Here is an 18,689-nt window from a genome sequence, read left to right on the forward strand (position 1 = left end):
AGATTGTCAAGATAATGTAGGGGAATGCTCTTTGCTACTTAATATAATGGAAACTTCCTTGTAGCCTGTTTGGACTGGCTATAAGTATGACGTCTCGTTCCAGAGACTGTTGAATTGGGTTAGACTTGGAGTGCCCTGTTAGTAAGAGTCGTGTGTCTGCGGTTACAGCTTCTACGTAGCTAATACAGCTTCTTTAGGCTCTGCTTATAGTTCCTCCTGCTCAAAGCCATGGTCATGTGCACAGTCATCAGTGTCCTCCACATGCAAGTGGTGTTTCTGGGTTTGTTCTTTGTCCAAAGACTCTCTGGAGCTCAGATTTTCTTCCACAGATTCCACATGTCCTTTGCTTAACCACAGAGCAGAGCCTTCTGGCATGTCTGATGTGAAACTCTAGAACAGGAGTCCTGCAGACTGTGCTGGCTCTCTGCTGTGTCTCACCTCTTGGTGTCCCCTTCCCACCTTCAACTTCAGGAGTTTGTGAAAGTGTAGAAGAATCCAAGGCAGTTCTGCCTTCCCCATGTGAACAGCTGTGCTTTGTCCCGGGAGGTCTAATCTTAGCCTAAGAGGTTACCTGCCATTAAACAGTTGCTGTTCAAGCCTGAGTACCTGCTAGTGTGGAGAGGAGTATGCCCACATGAGGTGTTGCCTTGGACATACAAAGCACAGGCAGATAGCAGCAAATCCCAATGTTTCCTTTTCCAGCACCGCTCCCTGTGCACTAAACTCTCCAGGAAACTTCTCTGTTGAGGGGCTTTCTGGCTCTGTAGGAGTAGGAGATGGGTGCTGGTGGGCAGTTGGAGCCCAAGTCACTGGTCCTACCTGAACCCTGTTGTCACCACTGCCAGGCTACCGCATCAGGCTGGGCTCCAGCACAGACAAGAAGGACACTGGGCGCCTGCACGTGGACTTTGCTCAGGCCCGGGACGACCTGTACGAGTGGGAGTGCAAGCAGCGGATGCTGGCGCGTGAGGAGCGGCACCGCAGGCGGCTGGAGGAGGAGCGCTTCCGCCCGCCCTCCCCGCCGCCCGTCGTGCATTACTCTGACCATGAGTGCAGCGTTGTCGCCGAGAAGCTGAAAGGTGGGTGAGTCGTTCTGTGGGCCGTGGCCACCCCTTTGTGCAGGTGCCAGGACAGGTTTGTACTCTCAGTGGCTGTCTTGCTGAACTGAACTGATCACCCAGACCTTGCTGAGCCCTCGGCGCTCCTCACCATCTCTATTTCAGAATTGTCTTTCACCCCTGCTCCAGTACAGCACTTTCTTCCAAAATGTTTTTGTTCATGTTACAAGGACTAGTGTAAGTCCTAAGATCTTCTTTGAAGCCTGACACCATGTGCGGCCTGGTTATTTTGGAGCCGGAGGGTATTTTTTTTTCATGAAAGAGTACATCTGAATAGACACATGAAGTTTTCCAGTAGGTTTCTAGCAGTTGGTCCTTCTCTTGTTTCACCTCAACAAATGGTTTGATGATCAGCTTGATGTTAACCTTGCCTTCCTTTGTGTAGTCTTGTATTCATATAGTCATAAAACCCTAGCCTGGTTTGGATTGGAAGGGATCTTAAAGCTTCTCCAGTTCCAACCAGGAACACCTTCCACTAGAGCAAGTTGCTCCAAGCCCCTGTGTCCAACATGACCTTGAACACTGCCACAGATGGGGCCACCACAGCTTCTCTGGGCACCCTGTGCCAGGGCCTGACCACCCTCACAGGGAAGAACTTCTGCCCAATGTCTAATCTCAATCTAATGCTGTGCTCTCAAGAATTGTGATTATCCACCTGGAGTAAGCTGACCTTTGAAAGAACAGTCCAGCAGTGCTGGTGAAAGGATCTGAAAGCTGCCCAGGTGCCCCCGTCCCGTGGCATAAAGGTATCCTTTCTTGCTGCAGATGACACAAAGTTCTTGGAAGCCATCCAGACCTTGCTGACCTGGATAGAGCGTGGAGAAGTGAACAGGAGGACTGCCAACAACTTCTACTCCATGATCCAGTCGGCCAACAGCCACATTCGCAGACTCATATAGTCATAAACCCCTAGCCTGGTTTGGATTGGAAGGGATCTTAAAGCTTCTCCAGTTCCAACCAGGAACACCTTCCACTAGAGCAAGTTGCTCCAAGCCCCTGTGTCCAACATGACCTTGAACACTGCCACAGATGGGGCCACCACAGCTTCTCTGGGCACCCTGTGCCAGGGCCTGACCACCCTCACAGGGAAGAACTTCTGCCCAATGTCTAATCTCAGTCTAATGCTGTGCTCTCAAGAATTGTGATTATCCACCTGGAGTAAGCTGACCTTTGAAAGAACAGTCCAGCAGTGCTGGTGAAAGGATCTGAAAGCTGCCCAGGTGCCCCCGTCCCGTGGCATAAAGGTATCCTTTCTTGCTGCAGATGACACAAAGTTCTTGGAAGCCATCCAGACCTTGCTGACCTGGATAGAGCGTGGAGAAGTGAACAGGAGGACTGCCAACAACTTCTACTCCATGATCCAGTCGGCCAACAGCCACATTCGCAGACTGGTGAACGAGAAAGCAGCTCATGAGAAAGAGATGGAAGAAGCTAAAGAGAAATTCAAACTTGCTCTCTCGGGGATTCTGGTGCAGTGTGAGTAGTGTTTCAACGCTGACTCTTGGTTGTCTGTTGTTGTAGAGAAGATGCTTAATTTCTAGAGTCTAGAGAGGCCACACTAAAAGGGCTACAGAAGAGAAGCAGCATCACTCTGTGCAGCTACAGTTAATTTATCAGCATGTGTCATTAACTTGGCAAAGCTCTCTTGTGGTTCTTTTTGTTGGAGTAAAAGTCCACATCTGGGGGGAGGAGAGAATGAATTCTTAATTTTTTTTTTTCCTCTTCTAATTATAGTCTATTAGTAGTTCTGTCATCTTTTCAACTCCAGTGCACAGACAAGGTAAGTCCCTGGTAATCTGGTGCCTCAGAGAAGTGCGCAGGATTTATTCACCAAAGGTAGGATGCAGCAGAGTGTTCCCAACACCCTGTTCTCAGGCACAAATGAAAGCCTGTGGCAGAGCAGCGTTTTCAACCTGAGTCTTCCAAATCTCAGTACTTGTTAAACCATGAAGAGGCATGGCTGTGTTTAGTTCCAGGATGGGATTTATAGCAGTTCCTCAAACCATTTATTGCCTCTCACACATCCTTTCCTTACTAAGCCTGAATAGTTTTTTTTACTCTTTACCTTCCAAAGCACCTTCTCCACATTGTACCAAGTCTCCTTGAGCCCCTGGCCTAGGTTGTGAACAATCTTAACTTCTGGTATTCTACTCAGTAATTCTGGCTGTTACTTGTTTGATACTTGATTTATTTGAAAACTCTTAAATCCTGTTCATGGTAAGAAACGTGGGCACACAGTCCAGAGGGAAGCACACTAAGCACTGCAGAGTAAGTAGCAATAGACAGTAGCATGCCACTGTGAGCTGTAAAGCACACCCTGGTAGCTCAGCCACTCTTAGCTTAATCTAAGCAGCAAAAAGCTGATTTTGTGTTGTAAGAATTACACCTGCTACAACATCACAAGCATAAAAAATCTAAATTGGGTAGATTTGGATGTGCTTTCTGCTGTTGGGTGAGCTCTCATCCAAGGAGAGGCACTTTGGATTGCCAAAACCTGCTGCACATTTTCTAGAGAAATAGAAGAATAAATCTTGGGAACAAAGCAGGTTGGTGGCTGGTGCCAGAATCCCTTTTCCATAGTGGGCACAGGCGGGATGCAGTTGTGCTCAGGCTGTGGTGCTGCTCTTTGGGGCTGCACCTGCTGGGCAGGAGACCACCTAAAGCCCTGGCTTTCACAGTCACATTAATCTTCCTGTTGTAGAGAGCCAGTGCTACCCAGGAGCACTGTTAGACTTGCAGGCAGTGCTGAGCAGTGTTTTCCAGTGCAGTGAGCTCCTGCCTGGTTTCCTCCAAGCGCAGTCTCTTTTCCCAGTCGATCCTTACTCTGCGAGTGTTTGACACTGGCCTGGTGAAGTCTACACTTTTCTTTCCAGGCCCAGAGTCCCTTCCCTGAGCGTAGCTTCAGCACAGTACAGTGTTATAAGAAAAGGTTAGCCAAACCACCTGCCTGATTCCACTTTTTTACTCCTTTACTCCTCTTGTTCGCCCTCTCTGGATGATATTCTGGCCTGATTTGACTGCTGATTTGATACTACAGTCGAGCAGATAGTGGCCGTGTACCATTCTGCCTCCAAACAAAAGGCTTGGGACCATTTCACGAAAGCTCAGCGTAAGAACATCAGCGTGTGGTGCAAACAAGCAGAGGTTGGTAATCTTTTCTTGTGTTAGATCCTCCAGCACAGTCTCTTTCTTGTCAGGATATTGATGTTAAGTTTGCACAATGCTCACGCGGATAACACCACCTTCATTCACAGTGTAAGATGGGGATTGCTCAGTCGACTCTTGGGTTACAGGTAATAAATTTTCTCTTGGTATTTGTGTTACTGGTAGCAATACATTGAGATCTGTATGTACAATCATTCCTTAATAATTATTGATCTGTTTTCTGCTGTTTTAATGTTAAAGCAAGAGGGATTTCCAGACAGATGTAAAAAGGAAACAACAGAAACCCCACAAACCCTACGCATCATCAGAGATCTGTTTTATCACATTTTTATTGACAGACTTGAGAGGTGGAAATAACTGCAGCTGGACAGGGAGGAAAACTTGAGGGAGAGTGTTCCCATGTTTGTGTATTTATCCCGTGCAGTGACACTGCTAGTGAAATACAGGATTTAAAGGTGGTGACCCTTCATTCCCAAGCCTGTATGGATACTGGGGTTACCCTGAGCTGGGTGCAGGACTCTTCACTTGGCCTTGTTGAAGAACCTGATGAGGTTCACAGGGCCCCACTCCGCCAGCCTGGCCAGGTCCCTCTGGCTGGCATCCCTTCCCTCCTGTGGTTCTGTGTTTTTCCCAGGTATCCAGGTCCCTATTCTAAACCAGGAAAACAAGTCCATCCCAGCAAAGCCAGAAGTTGTCTGTCACCTGTAAGATTTTTTTCACATCAATGACTGTTTTCCTGGGAAGTTTCCAGCTGCGATCTCCCTGTGAGACTGCACTTCTGGGACTTCCTTTCCAAATCTCACTGAGTCAAACCTTTTGTAGTAGCTAAAGGAGGAGCAAATGCGTTTTATACCTGCTAAGTCAGGTATTATTCAGTCGGATTATGCCTCTGAGCCCTAGTGCTCCTGTTCTTTCCTGCTTGCTGAGATTGGTTACTATGACTGGGGTGGGAGCATGCTCTCCATCTGGAGCTGTCTTTTGTTCCAAGGTAAGTTCTCCCGGTGGGAAGAGACTGTGAGACCGCTGGTGAGGTCTCTTCCAGGAGTACTTGCTGCTGGGCTCAGCCTGCTGGGCTCCCCCAGCTTAGGGTTTTCTCTTAGAGGAAGGTGGACCCACAGGATGCATCTCCTTGGTTCAGCTTCTGGCAGAATGTATTCCGATGGGTCACCACATCGGAGGCAAGCCTGGCTCAGGGTGTGGGCAAGTGCTGGGGAGGTGTTAGGTAAGGCCAGGGGATTATTTCTGTTGATGCTGATTACAGGTGCTTTTCCCAGGCAGGGCTGGCAAGTCCTGTAGCTGCAGACAGTGTGGTAAGAAGCTGTGAAAGCTTGGACCTGGTGAACCACCAACCAGTGTATTTCCTTGCTTAGGAAGGGCCTTGCTCAAGTGAGGGTTGGTTGGTTACTGGTGATTAAATGTCGTGGGTTTAACTAAAAAGGTTTTATTGATGATTAAACGATGATCAAATGATAATTAATTGATAATTGAAAGAGAGTTAAATGGCAGTCAAATAGTGAATAAGCAATAATTGAATGGTAATTAAAGAGTGGTTCGACAGTGGTCAGACACTACTACTAACTACACTTCAATAATTAAGCTATAGCTGTGTGTGTATATATAATATATAAAAAGATGTTGCTAACATATAATACAATTCTGGGTGTAATGTAAAATGTCACTTACCTTGTTACAGATATCAGATGCTGGGTTAAAAGTCTCTCAGCCTTGAGGGGTAACCCTGAGAGATGGCTGGGCTCAAGGGAGATCAGTGCTATGCAGGAGAGCTCACTGGGCTGAGGGGCTACAGACAGTTGTAGTGCCAAGTGATGGACCCATGGTCAAACCCCCCTGGTGTGGTGCACCTGTAGTGGTTTTAGTTTGGTGTAGCCCCAGCTCAGGCTGTACTGTTAGCTGCTGAGAGTGTTAGAATTGGGGAATGGTTTAGATTGGAAGGTTGAGCGAGTGTAGGAGAGGTGTGTGGATGTCGGGCAGGGCAGATATGGGGAGAAGGTTTGCTGAGAAACTGCCCTGTGGGCAAGGCTAGCTGCCTGCCTGGGCAGAGAGGAAGGAGATGGAGTCAGTGAGACTGGTAGCACTGACAGATTGGCTCATGGGAGATGTTATCCTTGGTCTAATAGTCTGTGCCAATTTCTTTTAATAATTTCCTCTTTCTTGCATTGTGGAGTTGCATTTTGCAGACTTAGATTATCAGCATCTTTTTCTCCAACCAGCCTCTTCCATGTAATCTGTACTTAAACCCCCTCTGCTCTCTGAACCTTAGGAAATCCGTAACATTCATAATGATGAGCTAATGGGTATTCGAAGAGAGGAGGAAATGGAAATGTCTGATGAAGAAATAGAAGATCCATCAGAGATGAAAGAAACAGAAGAATCAGGTAAAAGCACTTTTTAAAGCTATAAACTAAGTACTTGTCTCTTCAGTGGTTTCTTTCAGGAGCCCGGGAGCCCCTTTCTGAGTGTGTTGTACCCCACAGTTGCACAGGCAGAGCAAAATCAACTGCAGTTGTCTGGAGTTGTTTTCTCTCAGTGCCAGGCTTTGTAGCCAGCAATTGTCATTCCCTGCTATGACCTGTCAGCTTTTCACATCCATAAGGAGCAGAAGCTCACCCTGGAAACTGCCTTTTTTTTTGTCCAGATCCATTTTAGGAAGTTAATTCATTTCCCCCTTGGTTTTCTAACGAGGAAAAGCAGTTTTTGTCTACTGAGTATTGCCTGCTGTCCTTCCTTTTGAAGTGTGCAGCTGTGCAGAGAGGGGTCCAACACACATTCCCTGCTTGGGAGAATGAGTGAGAACAATTAGATCAAACCCACCCTCTTCCCATGCAGAATCTTCCCTGTCTCCCGAGTACAGGGTGCAAGTCCCAGGCAAAGGTACCCCCATGTGCTCTGGTCCGAGTTCCAGAGGTCAATAGCAAGGCTGTGGGATGTCAGGGTTTGCCCTTCATGTCATGGGTGTGTTTTGGTACCTGCTGAAGATGTCTTTGTAGCCATAATGTTCTGTAATCCCATTCCTGAGTTTATCAAGCCGTGTGAGGACACCAGACTGATACAGGTGTTTCATGCCATGACTTGATGGAGACATTCTTTTAACTGAAGGTGCCACTGGAGCCTGTCCCAGAGTCTTTCAGCTTTAGTGGTTAGGAAGCCTGTGTCCAGCATGGTCATTTCACCCTAATATGTTCTTTTGCTGCTGCTTTTCTTCCAACTTAAATACTGCATCACTGCTGAGAGGTACTCTTTGTCCTGAGGAGCTTCTTTTGTAAAGAGAGCTGGGTGCTGGGGCAGAGCACCCAAGGACTTACCCCACTTCTTTGCCCTCTGATCCCTCCTGCCTGTTGTCCAGCACTGGTGTCGCAGGTGGAAGCCCTGAAAGAAGAGAACGACAGCCTGCGCTGGCAGCTGGACGCCTACCGCAATGAGGTGGAGCTGCTGAAGCAGGAGCAGGGCAAAGCGAGCAGGGACGAGGACACCACCAAGGAGCAGCAGATGAAGCTTCTCCAGCAGGCTCTGCAGGGGATGCAGAAGGTGGGCCCAGACTCTTCTATAGCTGTGACCTTGCTCCAAAGGCAGAGGGGCTGTGATGTGGAGCAGAAACACAAGCAGTGGCATTTTGGTTTCCAGTGAGATCAAAACTGGCAAATGGGAGCAACTTTGTCATTTCCAGTGCTGCCAAAAAATCCCAACAACTGAACATTGAGAGCAGTGATTGTGTATGAACTCGTAAGTCACATGGAGACAATCCACAGGTTGTGGATTCCTTGTGTTCTCTTTGCTTGACCACCCTCTGATTTCTGGGGTGCTGAGTCTGTGCTTACCCACGCTGTAACTGTATGACGTCCTGGTTACCAGCATGGTAACGTGGTTCCCATCTCCTTATCTAGTAGGTGTTAGAGTATCCTTAAACTGCCTGGCACCTCTGTATTCACATGGGGCCAGAGATCTGGGAAGGCTCTGAGGTGACTTTCCTGTGTCAGTGGTTTCTGTGCTGCTCTTTCCCGTATGCTGACTCTTGGCGTGGCTGTAGCATGACCCAGGCTGGGGGAGAGGAGGAGGTAGCTTTAACATGGGTCAGGGTACAGTCAAGTGCGCAGCACATGCTGTAGTCCAGGCACAGTGGGAGTTTGATGATGAAATTGCTGCCCCATGTTCACAAAGTTGTGCTTTTTTGGGTGCTAATAAGCAAAGATGTTTCTAAAGTATGTTGTAGGAAAAGTTTCTTCTAGTTGTATACTTAACCCGTTAGTTGTTCTGAGTACGATCTGCCTGGTCCTCATGGAAAAGCCCTTATCATTTTATGTTCCTTAAATAACAGGAGGTGAAAGGCAAGTTAAGAACTGAGTTTATCTTTTTCTCTTACAGCACCTTTTGAAAGTACAAGATGAATACAAGAAGAGAGAAGCTGAGTTGGAAAAAGTGAGAGAAGACAAACTAAAAATAGAGACATTATTGGAAAGCCTGAAGGAGCAGGTATGAGCCATCCCAGCGCTCCCTTCTCCGTAGTAAATGCAGTCCTGGGATTCCATGGTCCATCATGAGTGCAGTGAGGGGCCTCTGTCCTTCAAAACTCTCGTAGAAGATGCCTGGGCCAGACTTAGGAGCTGGAAAAATGCCCTGCCACTTTGGAGGATGTATGTCGGTAACGTTGCTTTACATTTACACCAGTAACATTCATGCTCTGGTGCATGAAGCTATCGGCAGTCAGATCTACATGAGCAACTGTAGGAAAAAAAGATCAACTTCCATTCTATAATACACAGTGATATTGCAGCTGGAATGTGCTTTACTGCAACCTGAGCTTTAAAAGATCAGAAGAAAAGGTCTCACTTACCAAACATTGATATTTAGATGTGTGTTTTAGGGATGTGATTTGATCTGAGCTCCCTCAAACACTATTGAATTGAAAGGTTTTTTTGTCAGCTTTAAGATGTTCTTATGCTTGCTTATTCTTAATGTAAATACACACTATTTCTTCTCAGGTATGATCCCCTCTGTCTTTTAATTGTGGACCCATACGTGCATCTAAACTGCCATGGTCCTCTACAGTACAGGCACAGCTAGGCAGGACAGACAAGAAATACTATGTAGCACTTCTCACTGAGGACCGCAGAGCCAAATGCTGGGTCTTGCCTCAGATTTTCAGTCTTTAGCCTCTCCTTTTTGTGCCATGAGTTAGGGAAGATAAATGTCTTTCTAGTAACTAAAACTGGCTTTGTATCCCAGAGATCTTCAGTGCAGGAGCTCCAGTGCCTGATATCAAAGACTGTCATCAGTAATCTTCTCTTTTCTTTACCTCTATGTAGCAAAGTATCACAGATGAAGAGGACAAGGAGAGAGATGCAATTGATTGTCAAGGGAGTGTAAGTCTGAGAGTTTCTTTTCTGCTACTTGAGTCAGAATATCTTACTGAGGAGGCTGTGACACCTCATTGTGAAATGAGCAATGTTCTGAAGTTTGGTTTGTTGTGAAGTGTGTAAGTGTTGTACATACAGACTGTCTTTATGTACAAGTTGAAATAGTTGAGTTACGCATTGCTGGCAGCTTCTGGCTGAAAGAGTAGCAGGTACTTGCAGCACTGTGGTGTAGAAATGGGGTTCGGTGTGCAAGATAATTGCACTGTTATTTCAGCTAGCCTTTGGATCTCCAAGTGAGAACAGGCATTGTGTTTCCAGTGTGACACACTGGCTGACCTGCAGCCCCTCTGCCAGCCTGAAGCCAGCTCCATTTCCATAGCACAGACCTTTTCTTTCTCTGTAGGAGCAGATAACAGCCTGCTCAGGCCAGGGGTGCACAGCTTCATCCCTGTGCAGTTGAGGATTGCATTGGCACAAGAAGCAAAGCAAACTCAAGGGACGATTTAATTCTGCCTTTGTTACTGGCCCAGGCTCAGTGTGTTTTGCTAGTGACTGGAGGCTGCTTCCAATTACAGCTGTCTGTAGCTCTCAGACCACTGGAATTCCACATCAAACTTTTAGGAATAAAAGGAAGTGCTGCTTCTAGTGCACTCACCGGGGCTTTGCATCGCTGCCAGCCTGTGTTTGTCTGGGGGATAATAAATGATGCAAAATTCCCTTTCAGCTCAGTACTACGAACTGGAGTCCAGGACAGTCTGATCCTGAACCCTTGGCAGCCACTGGGCACTTGATATCAATCATATTGCCTCAGTTCAGGCATCTGAAAAATAAACATCTGCCCTGCCTTGGTCACTGCAAGGCTTGCTTTCTAGCCTGTTTTTCTTTTACGGTTTAAAATAGGATCCTTCTAGAGCAGACACCAGCAAACAGGGTTGATAGTGTGTGTTGTGGTATCTTGCTTAATGTCATGGCCTTTTACTCTTAGCTTGATTCAGGCAGAGCAGCATGACCACAGCTGTGCTTTGCTGGAAGCATTTGGCAAAATAAGCAGTCTGTACAGCACTGTGGTGAATGCAGTGACTCAGAAACAGGGGAACAAGAACACAGGCTCTGTCGTGGCTGACCAGGCTGCTGGTTGGTGTGTAAGTGCCTGCTGAGTGTGGAACGGGCCCTGGGGTTCCTTGCAGGAGAGCAGTGCATCCAGGGTTTGTGTGTGCAGCCAGGAGAAGGACTGTCCAGTGGAGAAGACGTTGAGCAGCAGCCCTGTGAAATCTGAACGAGAAGTCCTGTTGGTTGGTAAGTTCTTTTAGTGATGATGCTGGAGACCTCAACTGGATGGGACTTACTTCGAGGTGGCCTCGCAGCTCCGCCTGGCCACCCCTTGTTCCTGTGGTTGTGCCAGGGCAGGTGGGAGTCCTGTAAACGAGGAAAGCCTTGAGCTTTGGTGGGTCAGGGGTTTCATCTTGTGCATTCCTCCTGTGGCAACCATGTGCTGTGCACCTTTCAGTCAAACCCACGCAGGTGTAAAGTGTGTAGTCACTGCTTGTGTGGAGTGACAGCCCAGGTCAGCACGGACTGGAGTGCACCTCACTCTTCTGGGAGGTGTCACTGAAGGCAATAACCTACAGAGCAGGGTCTGTCTCACCACTCTCACAGGGAAGAGATTCTGCCTAAGAGCTCATCTCAATCTCCCCTGTGGCAGGTTAAAGACATTCCCCTTGTCCTGTCCCTACATCCCTTGTCCAAAGCCCCTCTCCAGGTTTCCTGGAGCCCCTTTAGGCACTGGAGCTGCTCTAAGGTGTCCCCTTCAGGAGCCTTCTCTTCCCCAGCTGCCCCAGCCCAGCTCTCTCAGCCTGGCTCCAGAGCAGAGCTGCTCCTGCCCTCGCAGCAGCTCCAGGGCCTCCTCTGGCCTCACTCCAGTAGTTCCACGTCCCTCTTGTGTTGTTGCCCCAGATCTGGATGCAGGATGTGGGGGGTGTCTTCTCAGAGCGAGCAGAGTGGAGGATGACTTGAGAATGACATTTGTGGTGTCCCTTTCCCCAGGAATAATTTCGACGTTTCTTCACGTGCACCCATTTGGAGCGAGCATCGAGTACATCTGCTCCTACCTGCAGCGCCTGGACAGCAAGGTGGGTGTGCTGACACTTCCAGCTCCCCAGCCAGCCTGGGCAGTGTGGCCAGACCTGTGCCTGGGAAGGAGCTTCCCTCCCTGCGAACGCTGCAGGCTTAGGCAGTGGAACTGGTGTCTATTAACTGCAGTGACTTGCTACAAGAGGACAGGGGAAGGGGTGAACTTAGAATCCCAGAAGGGTTTGGTTTGGGAAGGACCTCTGAAAATCTAGTCCACCCTCTGCTGTAGGCAGGGACACCTCCCACTGGAGGAGGTTGCTCAAAGCACCCCAGCTTCTGGCTTAGCTCACACACAGCTTAATGTTAACCTCAATGCAGAGCTGAAGGTGATCTTGCTGCAGATGTCCCTGCTCAGAAGTCAGGAAAGCCCTTTGATGGTAGCTGCGTTTTGCAGCAGTGAATTCCATCTTTAAAATCTCCATCCAAAATGTCGTCTGTTTATTCTGTGCAAGTTTGCTGCCTTTGTTCCCTCAGCCTTATGACCTCTAAGGAAAAGAGCAAACAACCCGCCTTTGCATACTGTTTGTTATGACATCTGCCATGCCACTGTTTGTGTATATCCTTTCTAAACTGAGCAATCACATTGGTTTTGTGTCTCTGAGCAATGTTTTTCCTCTGTTTCTGCTCCTGTAGCACTTCAGCCTTGTCTGACTGTTTTGATGCTGTCTGTGCAGTTGTTTTTAGGAGGTGCTGTACAAGGGCCTTACACTACAGAAGTGGAAGCACTGAACTGAGTCCCTGCTCATGGGGCCCTGTGCTAAGTGGTGGGAGATCGACTCCCGGGTGCAGGAGTTGAGAAGGGCCGTAACAAGCTCATGGATTTTCCTTGGCACAACACGAAGCTGCTGTTCCCTGCAGTATTTCTGTGCATCACTGGCTTCCGGCTCCTTTTCGTAGTAAACAGGGAGAGACTGGGCAAAAGCTGTTGAATGCTTGAGGAAATCATACCTTGTTCCTCTAATATACTGTTCTTCAGTTGTCTTCCTTGAAGTGCCCAGCATGAGAATCATCTCTTGTGCTTGGAGTGTCTTCAGCTGCTTTGTTTCTAGCTTGCTGTCTCATTTCCCCGTCCTGGGGAAGCTGGCCTGTGCTTCCACGCTCCCTCCAGCCCTTCAGAGACACTGCTCATAATTCATCTTCTAGTTCTGAAGTTGTCTGAGGTAAAGAGCTGCTCTTGGTTTGATTTGGGGCTCCTAAAGAAATGCCATCAAACCATTCATCTGCCTTGTGGCACTTCCTCTTTGGGACGTACAGTGTAGAAAAGGGTCACGGGAGGTTTCTGCAATGAGCTTAGCAGAAAAGCCCTGTGAGAGGCACATCCTTGGCCCTCTGCGGCGGCCTCGGCCTGGTTCGCTGTCTGCTGACACTCGGGCACACACTCTGGCCTCCTGCCTGCTCAGGTCTCCTGGACTGTTCGCAATGTGCAATTCCGCATGTCCCTGGTTTCTGTTCCCAGTCACCGAGAGCTCTGTTCTTGAAGCAGTGATAAAAGTGCTCACTCTTCAGTTACTTAAATGCTTGGGAGTTTTTAGGCCTTTAGCTTGCATTTCACAGTGGAAAGTGTTAGGATAGCCCTTTTACCCTTACTTCTAGTGTGTGTTATATCTGCAGCCATCTCACCCTGAAGCGTGACCACAGCACGACTGTCACACTTAACCCCATTTGATCATCCCCATGAGGATTTGGACAGGATGTTTAGGGAAAGCCTGTAGCAATTAATGTCTGAGCTTGAATGTCACCACCAGTTGATACAGGGCTTCCAAAACCAAAAGCATCTTCATTCCTAGTGCCATTTTCCTTCTGATTTCACAGATCTGCACTGCAGAAGTGGAAGTTCTCATGACTCGACTCCAGAACACTTTCAGGCAGGAGCTGAGTGGGGTTGGAGCCAGCCTCGAGAAAAGGTGGAAGTTTTGTGGCTTTGATGGCTTGAAAATGACTTGAGCTTTGACTTAATACCACAACCAACAGTGGGAGACGTGCACCAAGAAAACCTGGGATGCCTCTGACCTCTGTTCATGCTGACTCCTGCACGCCCGTGGACTCAGGTGCTGGGAAGTGGAAGTGAAGCTTTAAGTCCAGAGCAGCACTGAAAGAACCTTCAAGTTCTGTAGCTTCTTTGATCAGTTATTTGTTCACGGGCAAGTGCTGTTCAATACATTTGGTGAAAGAAGCTCATGTCTGACGTTTCAAAGCACAACATGGTGACTGTTCTGTTTTGCCAATGTTGTATGTGTTCTGTGTGCCCAAATTTCTCATCCTGTACCTTCTTTTTACTGATAGGAACATCCACAGACTGTCCTGAAGCAACAGCAAAGAGGCATTTTCTGGTTTCTAGAACACCAAAAGGAGATAAAGGCATTTTTTAGACATTTCTATGAATAAAACCTGAGGTATGTTGAAACAGATTTGGGTGGCTCCAAGTTCTCTAAGCCAAACAGTTGGTTCTTTTTCACACCATTTTCCCTGCTGGTGGTTTAATGGTTATGCTGAGGTGGAGGCAGTGTCTGCAGGAGCTGGGTGTGATTCTGGCTGTGTCACTGGTGGTCTGTGCATTTCAGAGCCAGTCTGTAAATGAGGACCCCGTAGCACACATCCCTCAAACACTGGCATGCTGCCCCAGGGTCACCTCCAGCCAGCCTGGATTTATCCCTTTCCCCCTTCAGATCTCAGTGAGCCCTGCTAACTCCTGCATGGAGAGCTTTTTCCCCCTTAGGGACAGCAGATCTGCTGCTGGTTTGACTGACTCATAACCAAAAGACCCCAGATTCTGTTGGTGACACCAGGCTTGGAGCCAGGTATTGATAACAGTGGTCCTTCCTGTTTCTCCCCTCATCGTTCCCTGCAGCTGGAAGGACAGAGGAGAACACTGCTTGTGCTCCTGATCCCTTAATCAGTTGTTCCAAGGCCCTGAAGTCTCTCTTGGTTGCCCTTGGACTTCTTGCTGAACTTCATCCCTGCCTACCTGAAAAGTCACTAGTGGATAAGTGAGGGCTGTGCCAGGGTGGGAGGCTTCCTCTTCACATCTTTAGCCTGGACCCCAGGGAGGCAGCAGAGCTCCTTGAGAAGTGGGTCAGGTCTGCATGGTGGGCCTTCTGCTCCCCTCAGAGGAGTCTTCTGTGACAGTGACCCATCTTTTCTCCTTGTGGCAGCAGTTTTGACAGGACATAGGCCGACAACCTCGGTGACTCCTCCGGCCTAGATGAACCATTGTCCGCATAACTGTTGGTTCCACGTGCAGAGCCTTGTGCCTGTTGTAGGTGGGGACCTGGGCTGGTGGGGTGGTCATGGAGGAGACATGCCTGCTGTGCTGGGCTGGAACCTGTCACCATTGCCCCCATCCCTTCAGGTGGCAGAGGACAGGGCAGTCTGTGTTCAGCACAGACCTGAGGAAAATCAGGGGAGGAACTTGAGAAGACTGGACTGCTAGAGCCCATGGGCAGAGCACACGGGAGCTGGGGCATGTCCTTGACGCTGCAGCCAGAGGACATCAGCTGGATGAGCTGGGCACAGCGGCTGGATTTACCCTGAAGTGTGGAAGCAGTGCAGCAGAAGGGCTCATTGGGTTCCAGTTCTCCAGCAGGCTGGATGCAGGGGGCAGCTGGGATTTGGACAGGCCGCCTTGGCCAGCAAGAGACTCTGTCCCGTGGGAGCTGGTGTGGCCGAGATGGTTTTCTGCCATTTCATGTGGACCAGGCAGTTGTTCAGTGGGGCAGCAGGAGCTGGGACCAGCGGAGCGATGGCTCTGTGCTGTTAAGAGCAAGTGAGGCCGGGCGGGTGCTGGGTCCTGCTGCTTGCCCTCTCCAGGCTTTCTCCACTCAGGCCCTTTGGGGGCACTGGGGTTTCCCTGACACCTCCTGTGCTCTTGGCTACCAGGAGAGAAGTCTGTGCTGCAGATGGGTGCCCTGGATGGTGAGGAGGCAGATGGGATGCTGCTGCAGGTACCAAACCTCCTCTGTCTCCAGAGAGCGCTCTGCGATGGGAGCAGACACTTCCTGGAGCTGGAGGTGCAGGCGAGGGCCTGGGCAATGCTCAGGGTGCAGGCAGGGGGAATGGGTGAAGGGAACCCATCCTGCTGTCCCTGCTCTGGCACCCAAGGCTTGCTCCATGGGAAGCAGGTGAAAGCCCGTCTAAAGCAATGTGCTCAATGGTTGTGTCACTGCAGGGAACTTGTATTTTTAAGAAATACACATTTTTATAGGCAAATCTTGGCCCTGCTGCTTGCTTTTTCTCACCCAGCTTGTGTTGCCTGCCATGGGGAGGGAGATGCTCCATCCTTATTCCTCTATCAGCATGGAGCTCCACTGTCCTTGTAGTAAATTCCAAGAGGATTCATAAATGTCAGGCCAGCAAACAGCTACGGAACGCTCCCTGCTCCCCCCCGCCAGCCTCTCTGATGTTTTACTCAACAGGCTGAGAACTCGAGGTCCATGGCCTCCTCCTTCCTTCCGAGCAGATGGAGTTTGCTGGTGTTGGCAGTGTTTGGGACAGACATCTGGTGCAGCACAGCCACACCAGCTCATACTTGGTGACAAGGACGGGTGCACAGGCAAAATGGGAGCTTGGGAGCAGCCTGTGGAGGGGTTCCCATGCACATGTTGAGGGAAGAAGGTTGCTCTAGATGCAAGGCTCTCGGGGATCTGTAGCCCACATGTGCAGCACCTCTGGCTGTGTATCCTATCAGGTCTGTGAGCTTGTCAGTGCTGGAGCTCTCTGCAGGGCCCTGTGGTCCTTGGAGCCGTGCGGGGTCTTGGTCACTGTGACTGCTGTGATGGAGCAGTTGAAGGAGCACCATGGAGAGCCAAGGTGGAAACCATCCATTGGCCCTCCTTGGCCAATTTCCCTTCCAGGTCTCATCTGCCGGAGCAGCGGATGCTTCCTGGGTGCCCTGGTTACTGGCAGGGAAGAGTGGGGAAGACAGGGGATGGAGGAGATGGATTGGGCAACGACTGATCCCTGCCAAGGCGCAGACACTGTCAGGCGTGGGAAGTGCTGGTCCTTCCCTCTGCCCCTGCCCTCCCTCTCTCCACACGCTGCTTCTGGCTCACTCTGTCTTGGCAGGAACCCACGTTCTCATCACCCCTCTCCTCCCCTCGGCTCAGCTGCAGCGGCTCCTCAAAAACCAGCACCAGGAACGTTCCCTGCGCCCTGCAGGGCCGCTGCTTGGAAACCCATCGCTGGAAGCAGAGAAGGAGCCCAGGCAGCTGCTGCTGCTCCTGCGCGGAAGGTAAACCTCATCCCTCCACTCCATCCTCCTGCTGCTGAAACTGGGGAGCAACTGCAGCTCCTTGGAATGGAAGGGGCTGCTGAGCTGAGCTCTTCTCATGAGATTTCCTTAATAAGCCCTAGTCCTAAAAATAAGTGGGGAAAGTCATTGCAGAGAGGAAGTACCATGTTAATGCTGCCAATGCCATGTCAACGCTCCCAGAGAGAGGCAGTTTGTTCCTGCTCTCGAGCTAGTAACAGTCCTCCTCTGGCAGCCCCTGCTGAAGTGGATTTGCTGTTCTCTGGTTCTGCTCCTTGCTGGAGCTCCAGTGCCTGCCCAGGCTGGAGTGAGTTCTGCTCATCCCGCTGCTGACCTGGGCTCCATGGGGCATCACCTGCCTCAGGCAGGGACAGCCACCCGGCTGCCATCGAGGCTGGTGGTGGTCACACTTGCGGCAAGCAGTAAGGGCAGGTTTTTGCGGTTAACAGTTGACGTGTGAGTTCATCAGACAGCAGGAGATAGTGGCACATTACAGGGCTATTCTCAGACTGTTTATGCTTGTGTAGAGGCAGATAAGCAGCAGCTCCCCTGACTTCTCCTTCCTGCTTTCCCTCTGTTCTGCTCTGTCTCCTAATCGGGTTTCCTCCTCGTTGGCCCGGGGCAGCCGCAACCTCCGTGACTCCACATCTTCCCTGTCCCCGCTCTGACCATCCCATCCCAGGCCAGGCTGTGCCTGTGGCTCTGCCCAAGCTGTGACCATCACTTACAGCAAGGTAATTCCCTTCTGTCTGTCTGTCCTGGGGTTTGTCTGTCCATCTGCAGCATCTGCTGGTGGCCGAGCTGCTCCCTTCCTGCCGGGAGGCTCCTGTTCCGCACCGCTGCTGCCCTCCCTCATAAAAACAGGAGCTATTGCTGGCGAGTGGAGATGTTCTTCCCCTCACAGCCAACGTTTCACCTGAGCCCCCAGCTCTCCCGTGGGAGCTCATGTCCCAGGATCTCTGCTTGCAAAGCCTGGTTGGACCAGTTAGTTAAAGACTGACCTCTTCCATGCAGCCCTGCTGGGACAGTAAATAAAATCCATTCCTAAAGGGCTGCTTCTTCCTTCCACAGGTTTCTGTCTGTCTGCAGGGTTGAAGTTAGGGAAAGCCATCTCTGGCACCCACAGCTGCTGGCTGAGCTTGCCCTGGAAAGGGGAGGTGTGAGGGGTTGCCAAAGCAACCTTAGGAGCCTGAAGGACACCTCCTGATGCTGTTTAATGATAAAAAAGCCCCTTTTCAAGCAGGACACAAATACCTTCATGGGCTGTGCCCCACCTGAAATGTAACTGGGTATCATGACTCCCAGCCCTTCGCTGGCATGGCCTCCGAGCTCCAGCCCCTGGGTCAGGGTTGGTGCTTCATCTGCTGCCTGCAGTAGCTGCTGTGTAAGCAGGATCACATCAGCTCTAATGGGGTGAGTTACCCCGAGCCCAGGGTATGAGGAAGTCATGGGCACCCACAGACCCAGTTTTAATTGTGTCCCCCCGGTCATGGGCTCCGTGTGATTTCTGGGTGTTTATTTTTGCCTTAAAGCTGTCCCTGGGAAGGCTTCTTCCAAAGCCTCTGCTCTGACAGCATCTTCCTGTGCTGTAACCGCGGCCCCTGCTCCTCTTCGCTGCTGCTCTCTGCCCTTTGGGCCATGGCGGGTTCACGGGTGCCC

At 50.0% G+C, this 18,689-nt stretch overlaps 1 protein-coding gene across 3 annotated transcripts in view; it reads left to right on the forward strand.

Annotated features, from left to right (window-relative positions):
* ENOX2 (ecto-NOX disulfide-thiol exchanger 2) overlaps nucleotides 1-13,729 on the forward strand; it is a 22,818-nt gene extending 9,089 nt beyond the window's left edge. For 2 of the 3 annotated variants that reach the window (XM_010010640.1, XM_010010648.1), the window contains 10 exons: nucleotides 846-1,079; nucleotides 2,382-2,594; nucleotides 4,156-4,262; nucleotides 6,565-6,679; nucleotides 7,648-7,829; nucleotides 8,664-8,771; nucleotides 9,605-9,661; nucleotides 10,843-10,951; nucleotides 11,699-11,784; nucleotides 13,598-13,729. In XM_010010640.1, coding sequence (XP_010008942.1) covers nucleotides 846-1,079; nucleotides 2,382-2,594; nucleotides 4,156-4,262; nucleotides 6,565-6,679; nucleotides 7,648-7,829; nucleotides 8,664-8,771; nucleotides 9,605-9,661; nucleotides 10,843-10,951; nucleotides 11,699-11,784; nucleotides 13,598-13,729 — 1,343 coding nt within the window. The remainder of the gene's footprint in view (nucleotides 1-845; nucleotides 1,080-2,381; nucleotides 2,595-4,155; nucleotides 4,263-6,564; nucleotides 6,680-7,647; nucleotides 7,830-8,663; nucleotides 8,772-9,604; nucleotides 9,662-10,842; nucleotides 10,952-11,698; nucleotides 11,785-13,597) is intronic. The other variant, XM_010010655.1, reaches the window with a different exon arrangement.
* The last annotated feature ends 4,960 nt before the right edge of the window (nucleotides 13,730-18,689 follow it).

This window comes from Nestor notabilis, unplaced genomic scaffold, assembly GCF_000696875.1.
Source record: "Nestor notabilis isolate BGI_N333 unplaced genomic scaffold, ASM69687v1 scaffold6550, whole genome shotgun sequence".
Lineage (NCBI taxonomy): Eukaryota > Metazoa > Chordata > Aves > Psittaciformes > Psittacidae > Nestor > Nestor notabilis.